The sequence below is a fragment of the Diospyros lotus genome, chromosome 13 (assembly GCF_014633365.1).
Source record: "Diospyros lotus cultivar Yz01 chromosome 13, ASM1463336v1, whole genome shotgun sequence".
NCBI lineage: Eukaryota > Viridiplantae > Streptophyta > Magnoliopsida > Ericales > Ebenaceae > Diospyros > Diospyros lotus.
Window position 1 is genome coordinate 26,690,159 of NC_068350.1, and position 26,118 is coordinate 26,716,276.

General features: G+C 44.1%; 1 protein-coding gene across 1 annotated transcript; it reads right to left on the reverse strand.

Moving 5' to 3' along the window:
* Positions 1–7,190: 7,190 nt before the first annotated feature.
* On the reverse strand, positions 7,191–8,512 carry LOC127788156 (uncharacterized). The gene is made up of 2 exons (XM_052316266.1): positions 7,939–8,512; positions 7,191–7,789 (listed from the first exon to the last, which is right to left on the reverse strand). Exons 1-2 carry the CDS (start codon positions 8,510–8,512, stop codon positions 7,191–7,193), a joined length of 1,173 nt encoding a protein of 390 aa, XP_052172226.1.
* Between the last annotated feature and the right edge of the window lie 17,606 nt (positions 8,513–26,118).

Below are 26,118 nucleotides of genomic sequence, written 5' to 3' on the forward strand. Positions count from 1 at the left end.
TGGTAGCCGCACGTTCCCTTCTTGCCTCTCCGATGGTACCTGCAATGGAGACGGGGCTTGCTCCCCCTGTCGATCTCCGATGATTAAGTTAGTTCTTGATCTAAGATTAATTGTCCCTTTTAAACTATCTCTCTCAGAAAAGGATAAGAAGAATCTCCCACCTTTTTCTCTTACCTTTTCTCGGGATAGGGATCATGGAGGGATCTTTGGGATCTCCCTCCCGCCTTCTTCGGGACTTTCCCGATAAAGATATCGCGATAGTATCCGTCTCCGAGGAGTTCGGGATAGTTGTTGCCTCCATGACTTTCGGTGGGTTAGCCTGTTCCTGAGGTCTCGGAGATTCCTTTACTGAGTGCTTATCCGATTGACGTGGCGATGCTTATCTGCCATGTATCTTTTGACCGCCACTGGGTATCCGTCTTGGCGTAATTATGGGACCGAGGGCGTTCTCCTCATCACTTGCCCTCCCACTCCTTGAGCTCTTCGGCTTGAAGGGCTCGAGGAGTAGTAAAGCTCCTGGGGCTCTTCCATCTAACTTCTTCTTTTCCTTTCCCCCCCCCCCCCCTTTTTTTTTTTTTTTTTGCGTATTTGGCGGACGCGAAAATCGATTGGTTTTGACGGCGGTATCACTTCCCCATGCACTGTCTGAGGCCTTTTCGTCTTTCGAGCTCTGTCAGTGTGGGGTGATCAATGCTCATTATTGCTCGCCCTTTGGTCTCTTATTCCCGCAATTTGAACTTTTAAAATGGGAACTCCTCAGTCCCTCTACTTCTCTTTCCGCACGACTTTCCCTCAGATTTAGCTTTTCTTGTGCCGGCAAGTGCTTTCCACTTCTTCCGCCTTTCTTTCTTCTAGATCTTTGCCATGGCGATAATTGGTTCTGGGAGGTTTAATCCCGCCAGCGCAGAGCTTATTGAGTGGGAAAAACACCCTGCTGCCTCGATTCCATGCCAATGGATGAGCCAGGCGGAATGCCAACAGTTCAGAGAAAAGTATAACGTCCCCGAAGAGTGGGAGGTAGAGTTCAACAGCCATTTGCGAGCATGTCATCCCGTCGCCGGCTGCCTCTGCATTTATAAGTGTGCTTTCGACAGGGGCTTTCGGCTTCCTCCCCGAAGAAGAGTGATGTCCTTACTTCAACATCTCACTATCGCTCCCGCCTAGCTGTCTCCCTTCGGATGGCGATACTTGATGGGGTTCCTCCTTATTTGTCATTCTAGCAAAATTGAGCCGACTGGGGACCTCTTCGATTATTTCTTCACGACCAACCGCGACCCCGGAGGGTGGATCTCCATCTCCCCCCGGATCGTGAAAGATGGCCGTCTCCTCGCCTGCAAGGGATACTCCGGACTTGCGATTTCTGCCTCGACTCTCATGCAATCTGGCGGGTCGAAGGATTCTGATGATTGGAAGGAACGTTTCGTCTTCGTCCACCCCAGGCCATCCGGTTCTTCTCAAGAGATCTGGTCTGTCTGCAACGAGTGGACTCTAGACACTAAGCACAAGCGTCCGAGCGTCGAGACCATTGAAGATTTCGCCTGCCGACTTATGAAGAACAGTCGAAATTGGGAAGAATGATGGCTATCCAATCCCAGCCTTACCCAAGCGAGTTTGGACGGCGAGAACTGTGAGCTCTTCTTCTTTCATCTTTTTCTTTTACCCTCTCTTCTTCCTTTGTCTGTACTTGATTTTCGTTGTTATCTCTTTCTTAGTTGAAGAGGTCTGGGAGATATCGTATTCTACTATCACCAGAGGAATGATCTTGGACTTCCCTGGGAGTAAGGGCCCCTCGACATCTTCCAGCAACCAGAGAGTGTCGGAGAGGGCTGCGCCTCCCGAGCAAGTTCCAAAGAGCAAGAAGAATAATAAGAAAAACTCAATACCGTCCAGGTCGCGAAGAGCGGTGGAGGAAGATCCTGGGACCTTCCAAGAGGCTTCCAAGAGGGGTGTTGCTGGGGGTTCGGGAGACCCATCTCCCCAGCTCCTCACTTCTCAGACCAGAGACTCTCCGATCACGCGGCGAGAAGCCTCCACCATGCCTGCGCCCTTGCCGATCTCTCGCGAAGACGATTCAGCGACCATCGCACAGGTGCTTGCTGTGGCTCGCGAAGAGGCCCAGAAAAGGCAAAACTTGACAGGTACAGAGTCCAGTGCTACGCCTCTCAGCATCCCTATCAGTTCGATTTTTAAACGAATTTTAACGCCATTAGCACCAGCGGGGCGTTCGGAGCTGACAAGGGAGGCTTCGCTGAAGGAGGCTTCGGCGTTGTCGACGAAGGAGATTTTAGCACGCCGGACGAAGCGTCGTAGGATGGAGGCCACCTCCCCGGCTACTACTCCCTCCGAGCCTCCGGCTCCTGAAGCCACCAATGCTCCTTCAACGGCTTTAGTCCTACCGGAGACCCTACGAACTCCGAGCGAAACCGACTATTGCGCCGAGATTCTGAGAGTGCGACTGTACTCCTTTCTCTTTTGACTTCGCCCTTTTTCTATGCGAGTAGGTCTTAATCTATATTCTGTTTTTACTTCCTCAGAACCTTACAGAGTTCCAAGGTCTGGTCTCTCGACGAGAATCCGAACTTCGAGCCCGGATCATTTCCCTGGAGTCTGAGGTTGAAAGGCTTCGGGGGTTTGAGTCTATTTCCTCCCAAGTGTCGAGTCTCGAGCACCGTGTTCGTATTCTAACTAAGTCTGTTGAGCTGGCGCAAGAAGATGCCCGACTTGCCAACGAAGCCGAAGCTCAAGTGCGCGAGGATTTGGAGTTGGTCCAGAAAAACATGCTTGAGGCTAATCAGGCCAACTCTCGACTTGGGGAGGAGCTGGACTCCACTAAGGCTGTTAATCACCAGCTTCAGGAGGATATAAAAAGACTTACTCTAGAGCTGAAGGAAGCCAAGAAGGGACAGGTCGAAGCGTTGGAGTCTTATTCTCGGTGCAAAGAAGACCTTCGCACTGCTCATGTCCAACTCCAATCCGCCCTCAAGGATGCCCAAGTGGCTTTTCAGAATGGTCGCGAGGATTTCCGAAGTTTCGAAGCTTATGCCGCGGAACTAGAAGGAGTTCTTCAGGGCGGGTTCGAGCATATGAGAAAACTCATCAAAGAGCACTTCCCGAACCTGGATGTAGACTCCATCCCCTTCGACGTTGTCGCCGCCTTGTCCTCTTTAGAGTAGTCATTTTTGTATTCAAACCTATTGTCGTAATAATAAAAGTGCTATGTTTTTCACACAATTTTCTTTTGCTACTGCCTTTTTGCTGCCTTGTTTCCTTTGCTTTTTGTCGAAACAGGAAAAGGCCGTTTGGAAACAGGCTTGATCCTTCCTTTTTGCCACCCCCTGTTTATCGCAGGACTTGGTCTTCGTCGCTTGTTCAGAAGGGCTCGGCTCTGGCCCCCCCAAGGATCACGTCTGATCCCCATGACGTCTTCGAGGTGTTGAGTCGTATCTAATCATTTAAGCCTTTCGAGGATCATATCTGATCCCTTGTCTTTGCCGGGGGTTCGGACCCTCCGAGGATCACATCTGATCCTTTGTTTTTGTCAGGGGGTTCGGACCCCCCGAGGATCATATCTGATCCTTTGTTTTTGTCGGGGGTTCGGGCCCCCCGAGGATCATATCTGATCCTTTGCTTTTGTCGGAGGTTCGGATCCCCCGAGGATCGCATCTGATCCTTTCTTTTGTCGGAGGTTCGGATCCCCCGAGGATCACATCTGATCCTTTGTTATCGTGGAGGGGTCTAACCCCGTTGAGGGTATGTCAATTCTTTCCCTTTGCTCTGATGTGCCTTCCCAAATCTTTGGAAATGATGAGTTTTTACGTATAGGAGAAAAAATGAATTTATTCCTGGGTAGCATACGCAAAGCAACAAAAAGAAAAAATGCCAAGACATGTAATGGAAAATTATTACTAACAGATCATATGAAGATAATAAAGAGTTATCACTGATAAAACTTCCTCAAGTTCTGCACGTTCCATGCATTTTTCACGGGTGTACCCTCGAGGGTGTGTAGTTTGTATGCCCCCGGGCTGAGAACCTCTGTTACTTTGTAAGGACCTTCCCAATTTGGTGTTAACTTATCTGTTTCTTGGGCTCCCTGAACATCTGCTCGCCTTAATACCAAATCTCCTGGAAGAAAATTTCGTGCTCTTACTCGTCGATTGTAGTATCTCTCTATGCGCTGATTATAAGCAGCTTGTCGAATCCTCGCTTGATCACGAAATTCATCGAGGAGGTCTAGGTTGTCCCTTAAACTTTGCTCATTGGATTCAGGGTCGAACAGCTCTACTCGTAGCGTAGGCACTCCAATTTCAACTAGGATTAACGCTTCTGAGCCGTAGCATAGACTGAAAGGAGTTTCTCCCGTGGAGACCTTCGTCGTGGTTCGGTAGGACCATAGAATGCTTGATAGTTCTTCCACCCAGCTACCCTTCGCCTTATCTACTCTTGTTTTTAAACCGCGCAACAGAGTCCTGTTAGCGAGTTCAATTTGGCCATTAGCCTGTGGATGAGCTACAGAGGTGAATTGTTGCTTGATTCCCAACTCCTGGCACCATTCCCGAACAGACCGATCAGAAAATTGGGTGCCGTTGTCTGAGATCAGCACCCGAGGAACTCGAAGCGACAGACTACATTCTTCCATAGAAATTGTTTCACCCGCTGAGAAGTAATAAAGGCCACTGCTTCAGCTTCGACCCACTTCGTAAAGTAATCGATAGCAGCCATGATATACTTGACTTGCCCAACTGCTAGGGGAAAAGGCCCCAGGATGTCTATACCCCATTGAGCGAAGGGGCATGGTGTAGTGAGATGAGTTAGTGCGACTGCCGGCACATGGACCAAATTAGACGTTTTCTGGCATCGATCGCAAGTCTTGACTAGCTGCTCGGAATCCCGTACCATTGTTGGCCAATAATACCCCTGCCGCAGGGCCCTTTAACTAAGAGCCCGAGCCCCGATGTGGTTTCCACATATTCCTTAATGAATCTCCCGTAGGATGTAATCTGCTTCGCGAGGTCGGATACATTTGAGTAGCGGTTGTGAAAAAGACCTTCTGTATAGTTCCCCACTAATTAACACGAAATTTTGGGCTTTTCGTTTGACCTCCCGTGCCTCCGAGTCGTCTTCGGGGAGTTTCTCTTCTCTCAAATATAACAACAGGGGGTCCATCCAGCTAGGCTCGTCATCAACACATAACTGGTCCGTGACTTCTTCGATACTCTTTTGTGGAAGAGATTCGATCCGAATTTCCCGAGAGCTCGTAGGGAAAGAGGAAGAAGCGATTCAGGACAGTAAGTCCGCCTCTATGTTCATAGCCCGAGGGACGTACTCCACCTTTACGTGTTGGAAACGTGCCATCAGCTCTTTGACTATGGTCAAGTATCGCGCCATGTGACTTTCTCGGGCTTCATATTCTCCATTCACCTGCTACACTACTAAGTTAGAGTCTGAACTCACCTCGATGTTTTGAGCCCCCAATTGCTCAGCCAATCTCAGCCCAGCCAATAAGGCCTCATACTCTGCTTCATTGTTAGATGCTCGGAATTCAAAATGTAACGCATAAGGCCATATTTGCCCTTCGGGACTTTTTATCATTAATCCTGCTCCACCACCACCCGAGGTCGAGCTTCCGTCTACCGCCACCAACCATGGTCTCCGATTTTCTTCGGGGCCTTCGAGAGCTCCAATCCCTTCGGCGATGAAGTCTGCTAACGACTGCGCCTTAATGACCGGTCGCGGCCTATACTCAATGTCGAAGGCGGTGAGCTCCACTGCCCACTTCAACATCCGACCTGAAAGCTCTGGCTTGCTAAGAACCTGCTTCAAAGGTTGATTAGTAAGCACTATAATCGTATGAGCTTGAAAGTAGGGTCGGAGTTTCCTCGCCGATGTTATTAAGGCGAAAGCTAGTTTTTCCATAGGAAGATACCGAACCTCGGCTCCCGATAATCGTTTACTCGCATAATAAACAGGCCTCTGGATCTTATTTTCTTCTCGTATCAATACCGAGCTTACGGCCTCATTGGCCACCGCCAGATATATGTATAATGGTTCTCCGGGCTTCGGCTTGGTAAGAACCGGGGGCGTGGCTAAGTACTCCTTCAGCTTTTCGAAAGCTCGCTGGCATTCAGAATTCCATTCGAAGTTGTTTGCTTTCGATAAGACCTTGTAGAAAGGAAGGCCTTTTTCTGCCAAACAAGAAAGGAATCTGCCAAGGGCTGTCATCCTGCCTGTGAGGCTCTGTACCTCTTTCACATTCCTCAGGGCCGACATATCCATGATAGCTTTGACCTTCGCAGGGTTTACCTCGATCCCTCGGTGGTGTACTATGTAGCCCAGGAACTTTCCTACAGAAACGCCGAAAGCACATTTGACAGGATTAAGTTTCATATGGAACTTACGAAGGGTTTTGAAGCATTCCTCCAGATCCTCCGGATGACATTCGGCAACCAGGCTTTTACCAGCATATCGTCGACGTATGCCTCCATATTTCTCCCGAGCTGTTGGTGGAAAAGCTTATTTACCAAGCGTTGGTAAGTGGCTCCTGCGTTCTTTAAACCGAAAGGCATTACGGTGTAGCAGTAGGTGGCCTTGTTAGTGATGAATGTCGTCTTCTCCTGGTCCTCCGGGTGCAATGGAATCTAGTGATACCCCTGAAAAGCATCTAGGAAACTCATGAGCGAACATCCAACAATTCCATCAATTAGGGCGTCAATCCTTGGGAGTGGGTAGCTATCCTTTGGGCAAGCTTTGTTAAGATCGGTGAAATCGATACAAAGTCTCCACTTGCTCTGCCCTATGGGAACCAGCACGACATTTGCTAACCAATCTGGATAATCCACCTCTCGAATGTGGTGCGCATCTGCTAACTTTGCGATCTCCTCTTCTATTGCCCGAGCCCTATCTAGGGCGAAGCTTCGTATCTTCTGCCTGACAGGCTGAAAACCTGATCGGACCCCCAGCCTGTGTGTCATTACTTCTAGACTTACTCCTGGCATGTCCCGGGCTGTCCATGCGAAGATATCCGCATACTGTCTAAGGAGTGATATTATTTGACTCCTTAGCGGGTCCTTTAACTCCATACTCACTCTTACGCATCGGCTTGGGCAATCCTCTTCCAGAGGTACTTCTTCCAATTCATCTACCGGCTCTGCTATTTTGGGATCTTCGGGTCCTTCTAGTAGAAAACTGACCTACTTCGGGGGGTCAGCGTCCTTCTGCGACCCTGCTTCTTTATCCTTCGTAATGCCTATAGAGGCCATGTAACATTCACGGGCTAAGCGCAAATCTCCCCATACTTCGCCCGTCCCCCTATCTGTGGGAAACTTCATCATCATATGATATGTGCTTGGGATGGCTCGAAGGGCATTGAGACCAGATCTTCCTAGAATCATGTTGTAAGCCGAAGGCACGTCTGCTACCAGGATGTCTAGCATAACTCGAGAAGTCCGGGAGCCTCTCCCTACCGTCAATGGGAGCTGAATGATCCCTTCTGAGTATACGGCTTCACCATCAAATCCTACCAAAGGGACCTTCGCTGCCCTCAACTGTGTCATTTCATACCCCATGCCTAAGAAGGCTTGCCGATACAAGATTTCTGAAGAGCTTCCTGGATCCACAAGGATCCGCCGAAGTTCCCACTTCCCAAGTTCAGCTGTTATCACTAGTGGGTCATTTCGAGTCGGGTATCCCGGGAGGTCACTATCCGAAAAAGAGATTGGATCCACGTTCCTCGATCTTTTCAGCCGGACCGCACTACTTTTTTCATCCTTCATGACTGGGACCTCCCCTGCTGCAAGTGTATGAAATACCGGAGGCTGAGGATGATCATCTTCTCTTCGATGTGATCTCTCCCGCTGGGCCCGATTTCGATCCTCCGTGTGGTCCCTCTTGGGGGGCTTCTCGATCGTGACATTCGATCCTTTCTTCCCCGAGAATCACCTGTTTTAGCCACGTAGCTCCTTAGGAAACCCCTATTGATAAGTTCCTGAATCTCCTCCTTTAATTGGTGACATTCCTCAGTGTCATGACCATGATCTCGATGAAATCGGCAATATTTACTTCTGTTCCTTTTGTCGGACGGTGCCTTCATCGGCTGAGGCTTTTTCAAATAGTCTTTTCCCTCAATAGTAGCCAGGATTTCTGCCCTCGGGGCATTCAGAGGAGTGAAGCCCCCCGAATCCCACCGAGGGCGATGTTTTTCCCTTCGGTCGTCTCTCCTCCTTTCCTCGGGATGCTTCTTTTTGTCCTTTTTTTCCACATGCTCCGCCCTCTTAGCTTGCATGACCTCCTCGGCATTTATGTACTTCGTGGCCCGGCCCAATATGTCCGTGAACGTACTCGGAGGCGTTTTGGCTAATGATTGGGCGAAAGGGCCAGGCCTCAGGGCGTTCTGGAATGCCACCATAGCTACGTTGTGGTCAAAGTTCTCAATGCTCAAGGCTTCCATATTAAATCGCGAAACGAAATCCTTCAAGAGTTCTCCTTGGTTCTGCTTCATACTTACCAAGGCCATGGTGGACCTTCGGTGTCTTCGGAGAGGTGCAAAATGCGCCAGAAAACTGCCTCGGAGTTACGCAAAGCTTATGATGGAATGATGAGCCAGATTTGAATACCAAGCCCGTGCGTGCCCCTCCAAGGTGGCCAAGAAAACCCTACACCACATCGCGTCTGAGGCGTCCTGTACCATCATATGCGAGGTAAAGAGATCAAGGTGATCCATTGGGTCAGAGGTCCCTGCATAAGGCTTGATGGCTGGGATACGGAGACGCTCTGGTGGTATGGCCGCCATAATCTCCGGGCTAAGGGGCTGATTTATCCTTGGTCCCTGAGCTTCTCCGGTCTTCGGTTTTAGGGCGGCCATCTCCTCCTCTAACTGCTGCAATCTTCTTTCCTGCCGCTGCTGCACAAACGACAAATCAAGAGACTCTGTCGCCTCGCCATGACCATCATCTTGTCCCGGCCTCTGCGGATTCTCATCCCGTCGATAGGACTCCTCTTCTCGTGGGGGCTCGCGCCTTTCTTCCGCCCGAGAATGCTGGGTTTGCTGATGCTGGCGATCTAGAAAACCCATGAGTAACTCCGTCAATCGCTGCACTTGACCCTCCAGGAGTGCTATCCGATCGGGGGGAGGCGGAGGGCCCTCCGGACTCCGAGCTCTCCCCGGCGGGCTTCGGGGGGGATTCTGCTGACTCGGCTCTGGAACGGGGTTGCTCCCCACGGCCCTAGACGTCTGTCTTCTGGTTGCCATTCAAGGTAGAGGGAAAAAAAAAAAGGCAAGGTTATTTTCTGCACTTGAGAGATAGAAGAGAAGAATGTCGGCCCCACGGTGGGCGCCAATTGATGATAGATTTTCTGAAGTGGTAGCCGCACGTTCCTTTCTTGCCTCTCCGATGGTACCTGCAATGGAGACGGGGCTTGCTCCCCCGGTCGATCTCCGATGATTAAGTTAGTTCTTGATCTAAGATTAATTATCCCTTTTAAACTATCTCTCTCGGAAAAGGATAAGAAGAATCTCCCACCTTTTTCTCTTACCTTTTCTCGGGATAGGGATCATGGAGGGATCTTTGGGATCTCCCTCCCGCCTTCTTCGGGACTTTCCCGATAAAGATATCGCGATAGTATCCGTCTCCGAAGAGTTCGGGATAGCTGTTGCCTCCGTGACTTTACTGAGTGCTTATCCGAAGAAGGCGGTGGGTTAGCCTGTTCCTGAGGTCTCGGAGATTCCTTTACTGAGTGCTTATCCGATTGACGTGGCGATGCTTATCTGCCATGTATCTTTTGACCGCCACTGGGTATCCGTCTTAGCGTAATTATGGGACCGAGGGCGTTCTCCTCATCAATATACATTAGCGAAGCCACCAGCCTCTTGGTCGATAACCTTCTCTCGACAGCCCCTGCCCAATGCCTTCAAGTGGAGAACCCATTTCATCGAGCTTCTGAAAGCTCCCCACGCCCATACGCGCATGCATGCTTACATATCTATATAATATATATAATGTGTATTAGCGCATTTAATCCCTCCACTTCTCATTAATTACACTTGAGGATTCTATTAATAGCACTTAGAAAATTCTTAAATTGCAATTACACCCTTTAATGACCAATTAATTTGCATTACAATGCTTTAAAACCAAAATTAATAACTTCGAGTTTACTCGATAAAATTAATTTCTCTACTGGGTCCTCACCGAGCCCTTAATTCTTCCCAAAACCACTGAAGGGTTGATCGTTATGAAAAACCGAAACCCACTCAGCCTTCCGTTGACTTCCCGAAAGTCCCCTATGATAATTCGGTATTTCAACCTCAAATCACAGTTGTATTTTAGGTGTACCGAAAATCGTCTCAATTCTAATTTCTTTTAATCCCATAAATCCTATCTCAAAATGCTCATCGAGACCATGTCATTTTCTGTAGACATTCACTCTCCAGGCCACTCCCGGCAGTTGATTCGACAATTTATTTTGCTATCAAGCCATTTTTCGGTATTTTAAACTCACTTAAAATACGTGGAAACCTTACCAAAAATATGGGGTGTTAAATTCTGAGTTTCTGGTTTTGGATAATTCCAATGCATTTTGCGTATTTGCTTTTTGAACTGTTCTCATGCCCTTGTGCTTTTGTTTTTAAACCATTCTCACACATTGTGCTTTGATTTTTTTAACTATTCTCACCCCCACCATTCTCGTACTTCCACGATTCGAGTTTTTGAACTGTTCTCATGCCCTCGTGTTTTGGTTTTTAAACTATTCTCGCACATCCGTGCTTCAATTTTTTGAATGTTTGCGTGTGTTCGGGCAAGTCATTCGTCCGTTGACGTCATTGACACCCAAACATCTTAATAGTCTTTTTTTTCATAATGTCATAGTTCCTTGATTTTGTGTGTATATGATTGTTGAAATTACGCTACGTCCGCAATTAAAAAAAATATTCATATTTTTTTTCTGCGATTCGGCTTATTACCTACATCCACAATTAGAAAAACTATCCATATTTTATTTTTGCGATTCAACATAACACCTACGTTTGTGATTAGTTTTATTTTTATGGTTCTGTGTAACACTTACGTCTGCAATTAATTTTGTTTTCGCGGTTTAACATAATGCCTAAGTCTGCAATTGGTTTTGTTTTTGCGATTCAAAGTAATGCCTACATTCATGATTAGTTTTGTTTTCACAATTCAATATAATCTCGGTTTGGCATAACACGTCTGTCCACAATTAAGTTTGTTTTAGCGGTTCAATGTTTTGTCTATGTCTACAATTAGTTTTGTTTTTACGGTCTGACATAATGGTTGCATCAGTGATTAGTTTTGTTTTGTGTTTCGGCGTAATGCTTATGTCGACATAATGTTTGCATCAGTGATTAGTTTTGTTTTGTATTTCGACGTAATGCTTATGTCTGCGATTAATTTTGTTTTCGCAATTCAGCGTAAGGTTTACATCTGTAATTAGTTTTATTTCCACAGCTCGTTGTAAGTCCTACATCCACGATCAGTTTTATTTTTACAATTTGATGTAACACCTTATGTCCATAATTAATTTTATTTTTATGATTCAGCATAAGATCTACCTCTACAATTTTGACAACATCAATTTTTTTTTTTTGAGGGGTTCAACTTTTGGCCTACATTCGAAACTAAAATGGTGGCTTAAGGGATGTGCTTCCCTTTTTTATTCTGATAGGTGATTTTTGTTCCTGATGATGGTTTTTGGGACCGACCACCACGTGCCACCTCTGCGACTGGACCTCGGGAATGGTACTTCAGACTTGGTGATGTCGGACCTCGGGTGTAGAACCTGCAAGACAATGGAGGGCCGGGGCTAGGATCCCCCGGGGTGGACTCCGACGCTCAAATCAGTAGAGTAAATGCAAGTAGAAGTAAATGAGAGAGCTGTAGAGCTTGAATATAGCTGACGAGAGTCCTTGTCTTTTATAGGCGAACCCGTTTTGGGGTACCCGAGATGAGCGGGCACGACCCCCGAGAATCCCGGTCAAGTTGGAACGGGTCTTGCGGTTCGGCCCAGATTTCCCAGGCTCCGTTCCGGAGTGTTGACTTGCCACGTGTCGGTCTCTCAGGTGATCCGTGTGGCAGGTGAGACTATCAGCGCGTAGGGGTATTCTAGTAATTTCAGTTGGTGCCACATCACTTGCCCCCCACTCCTTGAGCCGAGCTGAAAACCATGCTGGGTCGAGGAGTAGGTTACCTGACTGTTGATTTTTACCAAGACGCACGAGAGTGTTTTTAAAGTTTGAGATTAGTGCTTAAAAACCCCATTTACTACCTTGAGGTTATAGGGATGGGTTTTGGTTGGAGGGAAAAACTTGCTCGGAGGGAAACATTGCCATTTTGAATTTTTTCCCCCCTTGGGTCCCCTCTATATAAGCCTTAAGGCCCCACCCCACAATTATTATTTCAAGACAAGCATTCATCTCCTTGAGGTTAGTCTTTCCCATCCTCCTTTGCTTTTATTTTTCCTTATTTGTTCTTTATTTATTTTTTATCTTTTCTTCCCTTTGGTTTTTTTTAGCTTTTTTTTTTTTAAAAAAAAGTATCAAATTTTCCCTCGGCCAGGCGCCTCTGCCTGGCCGAGGTCGACCTGGCCAGGCCGCCTCGACCATGGCCGAGGTCAGCCTGGCCTGGTCTGGCCTGGCCCGACCTCGGCCGCGGCCGAGGTCGGCCGCGCTCGGCCTCGCCAAGGCGAGGCCGAGCTTGCTCGGCCATGGCCAACATGGCCGAGCTCTGGCTCGGCCATGCTCGGCCTCGCCAGATCTCGACCACGGCCGAGCGCTTGGCTCGGCCTGGCCGAGGTCGGCCAGGGCCGGGGGGTTCGGCCCTGGCCGAATCGGCCATGGCCGACCCCCTTCCTGCTTCTCCCTCTGCAAATTTTTTTTTTTTTAATATATATATATACATATATACATATATACATATATATGTCAGGGGCGTCTTGGGTCGGCCATGGTCGACCCTTGAGACTTTTGCCCTTTTTATTATTATTATTATTATTATTATTATTATTATTATTATTATTATATTTTACCCCCTTGGGTTAACCATAGCCGACCCTTGGGTTTTGACAAAGTCCTTAGGCTTTCCCTTTGTTAATAATGACAAAACAATCTTTAAAACAGGTCAACTTTACTAACCTGTTTCCTTGGCTCTTCTTTTTCGCAGGCATGACTCGAGATTTTCCCAAGCCAAATCGCGCCTACTGAGCTCTCCGAGGCTCTAGCCCAGTCGTGGTTGTTTTTTCTTGACCTCGGCCTTTACTCTCCTAGTCAGTGACCTTCTCTTAACTACTTCTGCTCGTTTTTTAGCATGTCTTCTTCTTCTTCTTCCTCTGATTCCGAGAACTCTAGTACCAGCTCTAGTAGTGAGGGATCACACCCCGAGTTATCCAGCCCCCCCCTACGGCCCCCTTCGTAGGCCTGGGAAACTTAGGAGGCCTGAAAGAGTTTCACCTCATCCCACTTCAGAGTCTCATGTGAGTAGTGATCCCAACTTAGGAAGCTTACCCGAGGATCTAACCACGGACCATTCTACCATAACCGAGAGGGAGTTGTTTCCCCTCCTCCGAAAATACCGCCTCATTCATGATGAGTATTGGTATAGTGAACCCCGAGGTCTGAAAGCTCACCAGCCCCCTATGGCTGTATCACCGTCTACGAGCAGGCCTTGGCTGCCGGCCTTAGATTTCCTCTCGCGACTCCTGTAGTTGAGGTGTTCGCTATCGTGGGGTTATGCCCCTCTCAGTTGACTCCCAATGGCTGGAGGTGCCTATCTACCTTCATTCTCTGCTGTCGAGCTCGGGACATTGAGCCCACTGCTCAACTTTTCTTTAGGATGTTCAAAGTAATTTCCATTAGCAAAACTGAACCTCGATTTGCCTTTTCCCCCCTCAACTAGCGTCAGTTCGTAGTCGATAACCCCACATCGGTAAAACGATGGAAGAGTAGATTTTTCTTTGCTGGCTTGAAAGACCGGGGGGTCAGCTTCGGGTGCTAGTTGAGTGGGCTTTCCAGCCCTCAAAGGTCCGTAGTCGCAAGATCACGCAGGACGAGCTTCACAATATTCAGATCTTGAGAGAGCTGAACCCTATCAGCGCTCGGGCCCTGATATGTGATCACACCTTGTACCTGGGGGGTTTATCCACTCACACCTACTTCGAGCTTGATGTCAGTTTGGGTAGTCATTTTTCCCACTATTTTCATACGTTTCTAACTCGCTTTTCTTACCCTTAATATCTTGTTTGCGCATTTGCAGCTGAGATGGTGAGCACAGCTTTCATCTGGGGGAAGAACAAGCGGAGACCCGTGGAGGACGAGGGCGCCCCAGCTCTTATGGGGGGAAAGGCTGCCTTGAATGCTCCTTCTGTTGAGGAAGGAGAGCCTAGTCGTGCTAAGAGGAAGAGGACTTCCCATCCTCCGAGAGAGCTCATGCCAGCCCCGGAGTCTCCTCCCCACAGTCCAGACCATGTTCCCGATTGGGGAGTGAAGGCAAGCGATCTCAGCCGGAACACTCAGGTGGCAAGACGTATGATTCACCACTTTGCCACTCCCGCTGATCGTCAGGTGTTGGCCGAGCAGTCCTCGGAGGCCATAGAAGCCGTATTGTGCAAGTATCTGGCCCAGGTAATCACTTACACTTGATCAACATCCTCCAGTTTCATCTATGTTGTCCTTACTTATCTTGCCCATTGCAGGTGGTCACACTCGTTTCGGACTTTTCTGGACGTTTTTCTCAAGTTTCCAAGAAGACATTGGAGCTAGACACCCAGCTGCAGGAGAGAGACGAGTCACTGGAGAGCCTCAGGAAGGACTTGGACGAGTTGTCCTCCCAGCGGCAAGTTTCAGACCTACGTATTCAGGAGCTAGAAGCAGAGCTATCTCGGACGAGCTCCAAGCTATCCCGGGCGAACTCAGTCATTCGTCAATACGAGCGCAAGTATGCCGAGCCTATCAAGCTTCTTGAGGTAGAGGAGTTCCTCCAGAAGAACCTGCAGGACACTTGGACAAAGGGATTCCAAGCTCATGCGACTGAGGTATTACGAGCTCATCCAGACTTGGACATGTCCAATGTTCGGTCTGTTGCGGAGATTGTAGACGGGATGGAGGACTCGGAGATGGCCGGCGATGATGATGCGCCTCCTGATGCTTGAGCTTTTCTTCTTTTTCTAGCTGGGGCCTTTTGTACTTCCTCTATTATCATGTATTGGACCATCTCGCTTTTATACAATGTCATTTCATTTTAACTGTTTCATCTTTTGCTTGCGAACATACGGCCATTAGTCCACCTTTGGGGGACAGCCGAGGGCTCGCGACCCATGAATGAATTTTTTCGTGGCCATCAGTCCGTCTCTTCGGGGAGCCATGTGGTTAGTTATGGCAAGGAGTGAAAGTCGTTTGACACTCGCGAAAAGACTGAGGTCCGAGGTGAGGAGTTGAAGTCCGAAGCGCGAGGTAGGGAATGAAGAGGCTAGCAGGGTATGGACGTCGGCCCCACGGTGGGCGCCAAATGATGATGGTTTTTGGAACCGACCACCACGTGTCACCTCTGCGACTGGACCTCGGGAATGGTACTTCGGACTTGGTGATGTCGGACCTCGGGTGTAGACCTGCAAGACAATGGAGGGCCAGGGCTAGGATCCCCCAGGATGGACTCCGACGCTCAAATCAGTAGAGTAAATGCAAGTAGAAGTAAATGAGAGAGCTGTAGAGTTTGAATATACCTGACGAGAGTCCTTGTCTTTTATAGGCGAACCCGTTTTGGGGTACCCGAGATGAGCAGGCACGACCCCCGAGAATCCCGATCAAGTTGGAACGGGTCTTGCGGTTCGGCCTGAATTTCCCGGACTCCGTTCCAGAGTGTTGACTTGCCACGTGTCGGTCTCTCAGGTGATCCGTGTGACAGGTGAGACTATCAACGCGTAAGAATATTCTAATAATTTCAGTTGATGTCACATCAATTCACTCGTAAGCTATTTGGTTGTTTCAAGAAGTGATTAGTTTTATTACTATTTTTTCTTTTTCCAGAAGCTTTTCCTTCTCTTGAGATTTTGTCAGATCTTGTGATATTTTTCGTCTTGCATTCATCCTACGAATTCTTTCCATCTTGACTTTTCTTTGTTCGTATCGGTCTGTCTCCAGAAAGATATCTGGACACTTGGCATTTTGAACATTGTAGCTACTCCCATTCCCAAGGAAAACCCTTGAGAACTCTATACCCATGGCTATCCAGCACCAGCATCTGGACGTGTAGCTTTTCTACAGCTACACAAATAGCCTCTTTCGGATCTCCAACCCTCGACATTGTTTCTGCAGCTACCTCGTACTTTTAGCTTTCTCTAGTAGAGCCACAGTAACCTCCGCTTGACGACCCTATACAGATCTAATCAATTGCGGGGGAGTAGAGCCCATGGAAGAAGTGTAAAGGCTACTGGAGATGGGTTAGACTGTGAGGAGGAGCTCAGAGTTGGCGATGGAATCCCTGAGATTTCGAAGCATCCATTCGAGGGCGTAGATGCTGCAATCACTCTCCTCTATCGCCAACATCGCCTTCTTCTTCTCCTTAACTACTGCCATGGGTAGATCTTCGGCCGCCAACCCACCTTCTTCTACCGGTTCTCTACTACCATCGCTGCCTTTGTCTTCCGCGACCACCGCTTCGCCACGGTCCGCTTCTTCTCCCTTCCTCATTGGTCGTTACAACTCACTTCTGTCATGTTCGCCGTCGGCTTCCACTTCTACCACCGTAGCCGCTTGCTTCCAACGCAGCCATGTTCGCCGTCGGCTTCCACTTCTACCACCGTAGCCGCTTGCTTCCAACGCAGCCATGTTCGCCGTCGGCTTCCACTTCTACCACCGTAGCCGCTTGCTTCCAACGCAGCCATGTTCGTCGCGGCTCCCCTCGGCCAATCTCCCATAGCCCTCCATCAGCCCACGCCCCTCGCAGATCTCCTTGCCTGTGGCCCCTACAATGTCGCTGCCACTAGTTACCTATAGCCCTTGCGCTGTCATCTCCACTAGTTACCCACGGTGCTTGCGCCATCACTGTCGTCGTTTGGGCTTCCGCTGCAATCAAATTCCCATAACTGCCGATCTTCGGCGTTACTTCGTTCTTCGGTATCGCCTCAACGGTCTGTCTCCCGCGACCGTTGTCTACTGCTTCCTCCATGGCTTTCTGGGTTTCTCACCTTCTGCTAGCTTCCTCCAGAAGCTTATCTCAATGTATAATATAATATATACATATATATATATATGCAGCTTTTTCTTCAAACCCAGTTTCTAGAAGTTTTGTAGAATATATTTAATTATCTATATAATGTCTCTTACCTTTTTTTATAATTTTTTTTTTTTTATCATAAAACAAAAATTAAAACGAAACAATAACACTATCAAAAATATTAAACGAATGAACATACCATTAATGTGATTATCACGGATGTGTAATGTTTCCTTTCCTAATTGATTTGATTAATTTTCTAGTAACTTGAAATTGTAACTTGAAATTTTGTAAGAGATGTTATAATATTTTTAGTTTTTTTGGACATTTTTTATAGACGATGTCAATTATTATTATCAAAATATAATAATAATTTTATTTGACTTAAAACGTTATAGTTAAACTGTCACCTAAACTTACAAAAAAAAAAAATAGTCAAAAGGTGTGGGGAGATTTTTGCGCAAACACTTCGATGCTTAAATCAAATACTGAAGATGATAAAGATTGTATTGAAATCAATATTAAAGACGTATCTTTTTTGGAATGAGTGTTAGTTTATTTATAAAGGGATACAAAATAATCTTAATTAATCCAAAATTAGGATTATTATAAACAACGATTATCTTAGATTTTCCTAATCTTGTTAGAATTAGGATTCTTACAAATAACGTTTACGCTAATTTTTTTCAATCCAATTGGGATTAGGATTGTTATGGATGACGTCTATCTCTTGTACATAACATTTATCTTGCCCTTTTTTTAGAGATATAATTTCTTATGGATGATAGTTTATCCTAATATTTCTAAATCTTCTTAGAATTAGAATTTTTGTGAATAATTGATTGTTCTTTTCTTGAAATATTCAGAGAGATTTTTGCATGTTGGAGTTATCTAGTTTATGCATTTATGTAATGTTAAGTTTTATAATATGAATGTTTTGATGATGACTACATTATGCCAAAAGTTTAATGTCCTTTTATGATATGTGTCTTGTATATATATATATATATATATTCCTTTATTGCTTAAAGATATGTTAAGCCTATCTTGATAGGTTATATATGTTGTGGTTTCCTTGAGAATATATAAAATCAAGGAATCTTGATAGGTTTATCCTTTAGTATTTTTTATCTGTAAATGTTCTCAAATATGCTAAACTTGTTTTATCCATTTGCTTTATTGATATATTTTTAATATGCCTCTCTTTGAGGTTATGGATGAGTTGTTTGTAGAGCTTATGATATGCTAAGTATTTTATATGGCAGTATTACTCAAAGTTTTAGAGTAAAGTGTTCTATGTTTTATATCTAATGTTTAAGTAAGTAATGGTATTTGAGTTTTGATCATGTTGGCTTATTCTTCATGTTAAGGTTATGCTAGTAACCCTAATATATTTGTGATTAATCTTACTCTTGTTTATATGCTTATTATGTCTATAAGATGCTTTAAGATCTCAAGGGACATTTAAAGTATCCATATTGCATGAGTGTCATATGGATCTTAAAAGGCTTAGAGTAAGTGTAAGGTTGAAAAATATCATGAGCACTTTATTTGTGTGAAAGAATTACTCAAATCTAAAAATAGTGTGCTTTATTTGATGCTTAAGTGTCTATCTCCTATGCTCTTGAGTAAATGTATTCTTGCTTAGACAAGTGATTCTAAGTTCTAATTTCTTAGAGCCTATATTCTCAAAGTTCTCAAGGTCTGAAATCTTAGAACGATCTCTTGAAGAAATTTTTTAGTTAAATGTATGTTGCTTTAATTCAAGTAGCTATAGGATTGATGATTTCAAGCAACATTTGATAAACCTATTGAAAATCCATATTCTTAGGCTCTATAGTTGAGTAATGGTTAATTACTCAGATAAAAATTAGGATGTAATTAAGAGACTTTATTTTAAAGTATCTAGTTCTTGTAATTAAGTGGTTTTAGGTTCAATGCATTTGAGTAATAAAATTTTAAAGTTTCTATCTTTCAAGAATTACTCAAATTGTGCATTTATAGCATATGTGTATGATGCTTTAGAAATTATGGAATGATTATCATAGAGATGATGTATTCATCTTTTATATGCTCTTGTCTTCATAAATATAAATGAGATATCATGATGATCAAGGTAGAGCATCTTTGTGATAAATGAGTAACATATATTGTGAATTATTCTCTGTGTTTTATTTTAGTCAAGTAATGGTGAAATACTTGACTTGTGAATGTCTCCTATGAATATGCTCCTTAAAGTAATTATGATTATATATGATGCATCTTTGTGATTAAATGTTGTGCTAAGTAGAATTACCTTTTCTTGGAAGGAATATTTCTTAGTTGAGTAACATTCAGTGTTCTCAACATATTATCCTTTAAAGAATCTAGTGAAATTTCAGGAGAAGAGAATATCTCATTATCTTGGCTTTTCAAAGCTTTCTATATAACCAAGTAGATGTATTTGGAAAGTTAAATTTATCTAACTTTCACAAACAACACTTGTGTTTTGTATTTGAACTTAATGTTTATGTTAAGTTGTTCTCTATGAGAAAATTGAGTTCTATACTTAAACTCAATATTTGTGATATCTTAATTGTTATTTTGATGATATTTAAAACAATATATGTTGTTTGAATAACAATTGAGTAAGGTATGAAATATAATCGAGGTTTTAGATATCACTCGAGTGAATGCTATTAGTAGTCGAGTATTTATTGCAAGGTTCAATTATATCAAAAGTAATCGAGTGATATATCTTGTTAATCGATTAAGTATTAAGCACAATCAAGTAAATCCTTGCATTAGTTGAGTATGTTGGTTCCATAGTCGAGTATTTATGTTTATGAGGTTTCAATCGAGTATTTTTGGTGAGCAATCGAGTATAAGTTGATGGATAATCGATTATTATTGTGTAATAATCGAGTATTTTATGCATCTTTCAGTTGGCAGCAAGCAACACTTATATAATCGAGTAACTGCTAAATTCAATTGATTATATGCTGAGTATAATAGAGTGAAGACAAAACATACTTGATTACAAAGTTTATATAATCGATTATAAACCTATATTAGTCAAGTAAGAGCAAAAGTTAGTTGAGTAAATAGTTGTTGAAGCTGATTTTTATAGCCATTGAACTAGTTGTTGCAAGTGCTTTTAATGTATAGATTGGACCGTTAAGGTTTCAAAAAGGCTCTAAATTTTTCATAAATCATTAAGCATGATTTTTTATTATTCTAATAATTTTGTTATCAAAAATATAGGCTATCCTTGAAAATTTTCATTCATATCATAACAAGTATAAAAGGAGATGAAGATGAAGAAGAAGACTACTGTTCTTGAATTCTTTCAACTGACTTAAGTCAAAGATTTTCTTCAAACTTTCATCTTCAATCATAAAAAGAGAGAAAGAGTGCTTACATTCTATATATTCTTTTTATCTCTCTTTTGTTTGTGAGAAGCAATTTCTTGCACTTGTTCTCAATTTTTTTAAAAGCTTCTCAAGTATTTTAAATTGTAATCTTCTTCTATCTTGTTGTGGTTAGTGCTTCTCAAGTATTTCAAAGTGTGTAAAGGTAGCGTGGTTGGCCAAGGTACAAGTTCGTGAGGAAATAGAAGCGACTCATGGTTGTTCGTGAATATGGTTCGCAGGTGCCCGATGAAAGACTAGAGGAACTTAGACTGAGGCACATCGAAAGCAACTGACAACAACATCTTCGTCTCATAAGGTAATAGTTATTGCTTTTCATATTTGATGATTGGTGGTCTATATTGAATATGGTTGTTCATAATGGATCTTGCATATGGTTTTTGTTCCATATTTCTGCTACCTTTGTATGTGTTTTTGAAAATGTTTTGAAAACCAACCTAACCACCTGCATGATACACTAAGTGTTGGCATTTCCTTTAAGTTTGTTCTACTCCCACCTCCCTTCGAGGGTCCTTCCCTGTTAGAGGGGTGGAGGGATTCTCCCACGGGCCTTTTCGTGCTTAACCTCGAGACAACATCATAGATAGGGGAGACGCACCACCCTTTCTTGAGAAGGGGAACATTACCCTAGAATGTTCGTGTCACATGTCCCTGTCCCTTATGTTATTTATAAATATCCCCCCAAACTCCTTAGTATGTGTTGTTGCCAAAATACAACAATGAAAATTTGTGATGTGGGGTCCACTCGAGCTCGGTGTCGGGTGAAGTTAGGTAACCGTAAGAGATGTTGCTTCAAGGGAGATTGCCGTTAGGATGCTCGCAGCAGGGATTTGCCGCTAGTTCTCACCACGAGCTCTTGCCACTAGCTCTCGCCACAAGGTCTTGCCACTAGCTCTCGCCGCTAGCTCTTGTCACAAGTTCTTGCCACTAACTCTCGCCACAAGGTCTTGCCACTAGCTCTCACCACGAGGTCTTGCCACTAGCTCTCACCACAAGGTCTTGCCACTAGCTCTTGCCACTAGCTTTCGCCGCTAGCTCTTGCCACTACCTTTCGCCGCTAGCTCTCGCCACTAGCTCTCGTCATTAGCTCTCGCCACAAGGTCTTGCCACTAGCTTTGCTGCAAGTTTCGCCACAAGGCTTGGCCTTCGCCGCTAGGTTCGCCACAAGACTTTACCTTCGCCTCAAGACTTTTCCTTCGCCACAAGGATTCGACCCTGTCAATGCTGAGAAAATGGGTTAGAAGGCTCGCGGGAATCTTCCCCGCGAAGACCCTCTGATGCCAAAGTTAGTCCCAAATCCCGATGAATATCCATGAAAAAATCGTAAAAGTGTATTCAAAGTGTCCAGATTTTACCAAAGTTGGGGGCCTTCATTAATATCCTGTAGCTGGGTATTTATAGGGCACGATTCTCAAGAATGGCGGGTGTCGACACGTGGCGGTTGTCGAATGGGTCAAAACCAAAAGGAAGAGGTTGCCATGGAGCTACCTCGAGAAGGCTCGTGGCTGCCTACCGCGAGGCAGCCTTGCGGCCGGCTTCGCAACAAATGCTGCGGCGAGGCAGCCCGGACCTCGCTGCAAGGCTGCCGCGAGGCAGCTGGACCTTGCAGCCAAGGTTGTCGCGAGGCAGCTTGATCTCACGGCAAGGCTGTCGCGAGGCAGCTTGCCTTTGTGGCTAGCACTTGTCGCGAGGCAGCTGGACCTCGCGGTAAGCTGCTACCTCGCGACCAAGGTTGTCGCGAGGCAGCTTGACCTCGCGGCAAGGCTGTCGCGAGGCAGCTTGACCTCGCGGCAAGGCTACCGCGAGGTTGCTTGACCTCGCAGCAAGGCTGCCGCGAGGCTGCTCAGCCTTGCGGCCAGCGCTTACTATGAGGCAGCCCAACGGCTGGCCCTTACGGCTAGCCTTTGCGACTATAGTCTAGCCTCCTTGCAGCTAGCGGCTCGTGACTTCACGGCGAGCCGAAAAATTCTTTCATTTCTCAAATTTTTCCCCATTTTTTCTATGGCACAACAGTTTGAGAACAAGCACATACACAACACTACACCAAAAACTTAGCCATAATACTGCTCTTCCTTTTCATACTTCTTTCTCCATGCAACATTCATGCACTGCATTTCATGTACTACATTTCTATATCTTCTATTGCATAAAGACCTCTTTTAACTTAAGCATTGAACGGCTCGCACGAGAGAAATTCCCACGTGTCCCCTAACAACTTTCTGTCTAATAGACCCTCTCAAAAGACGAAGAGTCCCCTGCCACCACTTTGAAATCTCGACTTCTCCAGCTCTATGGCCCTCTCTTCTAAGGAATCGAGCATTCCCAGGCCAGCCAGTTAGGTCATCCTGAACGATCAGCTCATTTTTTTGGCTCTCATGAACTAAGCAAGAAGCCCAAGAAGTGCCTTGTGTTCTTTTGACTACTTGTTAAAGTTTATTCACAATAAATAAATTTTAATTATTATATTCTAACAATAACGAAGAACTATTATCCTTTGATTTCATACACAATTTCTCATGAGGGAAGGGAGGGATGTCGAAGCAAAATAGTACGAGGCAAAGATAATTGAGGCAAAATGGTATGAGGCAAAGCCTTATATGAAAATTCAAATTCTGAAATGAGAGGTGATGGAGGTTTTTTTTACTAAGGTCTCGGAAAAGAACTTGAAGGTTTCAAAGAGACAAAAGGCAGATTTCATGAAATCTGTTACACCGAGACCTCATACAAAATTTCGGGTTTCAAGAAGATGTTATTATGGCAGAAGTGACGGAGGTTTGATACTTGAGGCTGATAAGAAAACTGAAGGATCGAGGTGGTGTTATCGATAAGAAGGCGATTGAGATTAGATACACCTTAGGTAGGTCATGTATGGGAACTCGAAGCACGAAGCTCCAATATGCTCGAGCCTTGTAAGAAAATCCAAAGCATCGAGCCTGTGTGGATCAACCCAGCCCATTTGCTTAAAGGGATCCATAATCCATAAGCCCCCCCCCCCCCCCCCCCCCCCCCCCAAGGGACCAGAGGGGGCTTGATAAGATGACGAAAATGGTTATTATTATATTTTTTTTATTTTTAAATATCATTTGATTTTAAATTTAAAATTAAATTTTAATTCTTATATTTAAACAATTATTTTTCACTTCAAAATTTCAAATGTTATATGTTATAATTTAAGCCATGCATTCTAAGTATGAAATATGATGTAGAATAAAATAAAATAAGGAAACTTACTAATTGCAAAAGTTCATATTTAAGAAGCTTGCTTATTTAAAATGAAAATATTTAAATCTACTTCATATTTAGTTATATATATATTTTTAAATATAAATAAAAATTACATATACTTTTGTCAAGTGAATTAAACATTTAAACTTCGTACTTGTCAGTGTGGTGACTAATCTACATATATATTTTTGTTCATCTTTTTCGATTCAAAACTTGAAACTTTTTTAAATTTAAAATAAAATTAAAGAATTTGTTAAGTGAATTTAATAATGATTATTATATAATTATTATAAAAATGAATCAAGCATGTCTGCAGGCTTAGCTTGCTAGCCCATAATCGAGGTGCCCCAGCCCGCCGGACACCTCGAAGATTAGGTGGAGTAGTACATGGTGGGGGCTAGATGGATTGACTGTAGATTATATTATTGATTGAAAGTACTTAGCATACTTAAATATGGTCACAGATATTTCTACTGCATTGCATTGATTATTATTATGGTACGTCACAGAGCTAAAATTATCACAATATTTTTGGTTTATATTGTAAATACGCAAAAGACAGACCCCCTAATGGTTCCCTATCAAATAGGGCCACTAATTTTGTTTCCAATTTTTAAATAAAGAATAAACATAATTATCTCGAAATAAATATATTAAAAATAAACACAAAGGAAAAGAGCATCAAAGAAAAGCAAATAAAAGAAAATTAGAATTGGAGTGAACAGCAGTGAAAAAACAAGGAGAAACGTGAGAAAGTGAACAGAAATGGAAAAGAATAATCATAAGGAGGGTGGGGGGGATAGGCTGAGACGGCGACCAGATCTCATCTGAAGCATTATCACATCAAACATTTTGACAAGTCTCGCCCCATCAATAGAGGCAGAGCCAGAGGCGGAGGCGCAGAGAGAGAGAGAGAGAGAGAGAGACGTCCTTTTCTTTATCTGCCGCCCACCCATGGCCAAACATGACGCAGGAAGAAGAGAGAGGGGGAGCGAGAGAGACGCCCTTACAGTCTCATATTTCCCATGCCCCGAGACAAACAGAGCTGCTGCTGACCACCGTATTCCTTCCTTCCTTTCAGACATCCCACCAGCACAGCACCCACCCCCCTTCCTCCTCCCTCATCATTTCCATTCTTGGTTTCATTTTGAAATGAAATAATGGGTCTCAAAAGCATGATCCTAAGCTAAGCTTAGCTTAGCTATGACAAATCATTACAGCTGCTGCGTTCTTATTATTATTTTCAGTTGATTTTAAATTTTTAATTTTTAAAATATTAAAAATATGTTTAATTTATTATTTTTAAAAATAAAAAAATTATTAAAAAATCAAAATAATATTTAATTATTTTTAATATTTTCAATAAAAACATACTCAAAACACAAAAAATATTATTCTCCCGCCATTCCCTTTAATCTTGCATCTCCCCTTTCTCTCCTCTCTTCTCTCTATCTCAAAGCTCAATCGTTAGCTGTGCCTATCATCTTTGTTACTGCCATGAGCCATCGTCGATATCGCTCGCCATTATCAAAAGTCTCCGTCGACTATCCCCTCTACCATTCTATCTTGCTGGTTCTCTCGTATCCTCCCTTCTCTCAACCAGCCCTTGCCATCTCCGTCACCATCATGTGCCGCCATCAATCTTGCCCGCCACCATTGACCTCACCCGCCACCGCCACGAGCTACCATCTACCATCTCCCGCCATTCGATCTTATTGGTTCTCTCATCTCTTCTCCTCTCGATCGCCCCCGCCATTAAATCTAATGAGATTTAACCGTTAAATCTTCTTAATTTTTTAATATGTTAGTCGATAGACCTTTGAATGTCAAGTAATTGTCTTTAATCGCCAGAAACCATCGACCTCAGTGACTAGTGACAACTGCCAGTATATATATGTGTTGATAAAAAATTAAAAATAAAATTTATAAAAATCAAAGTGTTAAACTTGACTCATTTTTAAATATGTTAACCTCTTGCTTCACATTTATAATAATAAACTCTCATAGTGTGAATCTCCAACTACACGAATCTCCAACTAACAAAAGTCACTAGCGACAGAAAAGGTGCAAGGCAAGGCGCTATAGAAGAGAAGAAAAAAAATATATATATATATAATAATCTTTTGAAATTAATATCTAAATGCATTTTTTTATTTTTTAAAATAACAAAAATAAGGTATTTTTAAAAATTTTAAAATACACTTAAAACAAAAAATTAAAAATAAACTCAAAATTAAAACACGTAAAAGAACTCCAAACAG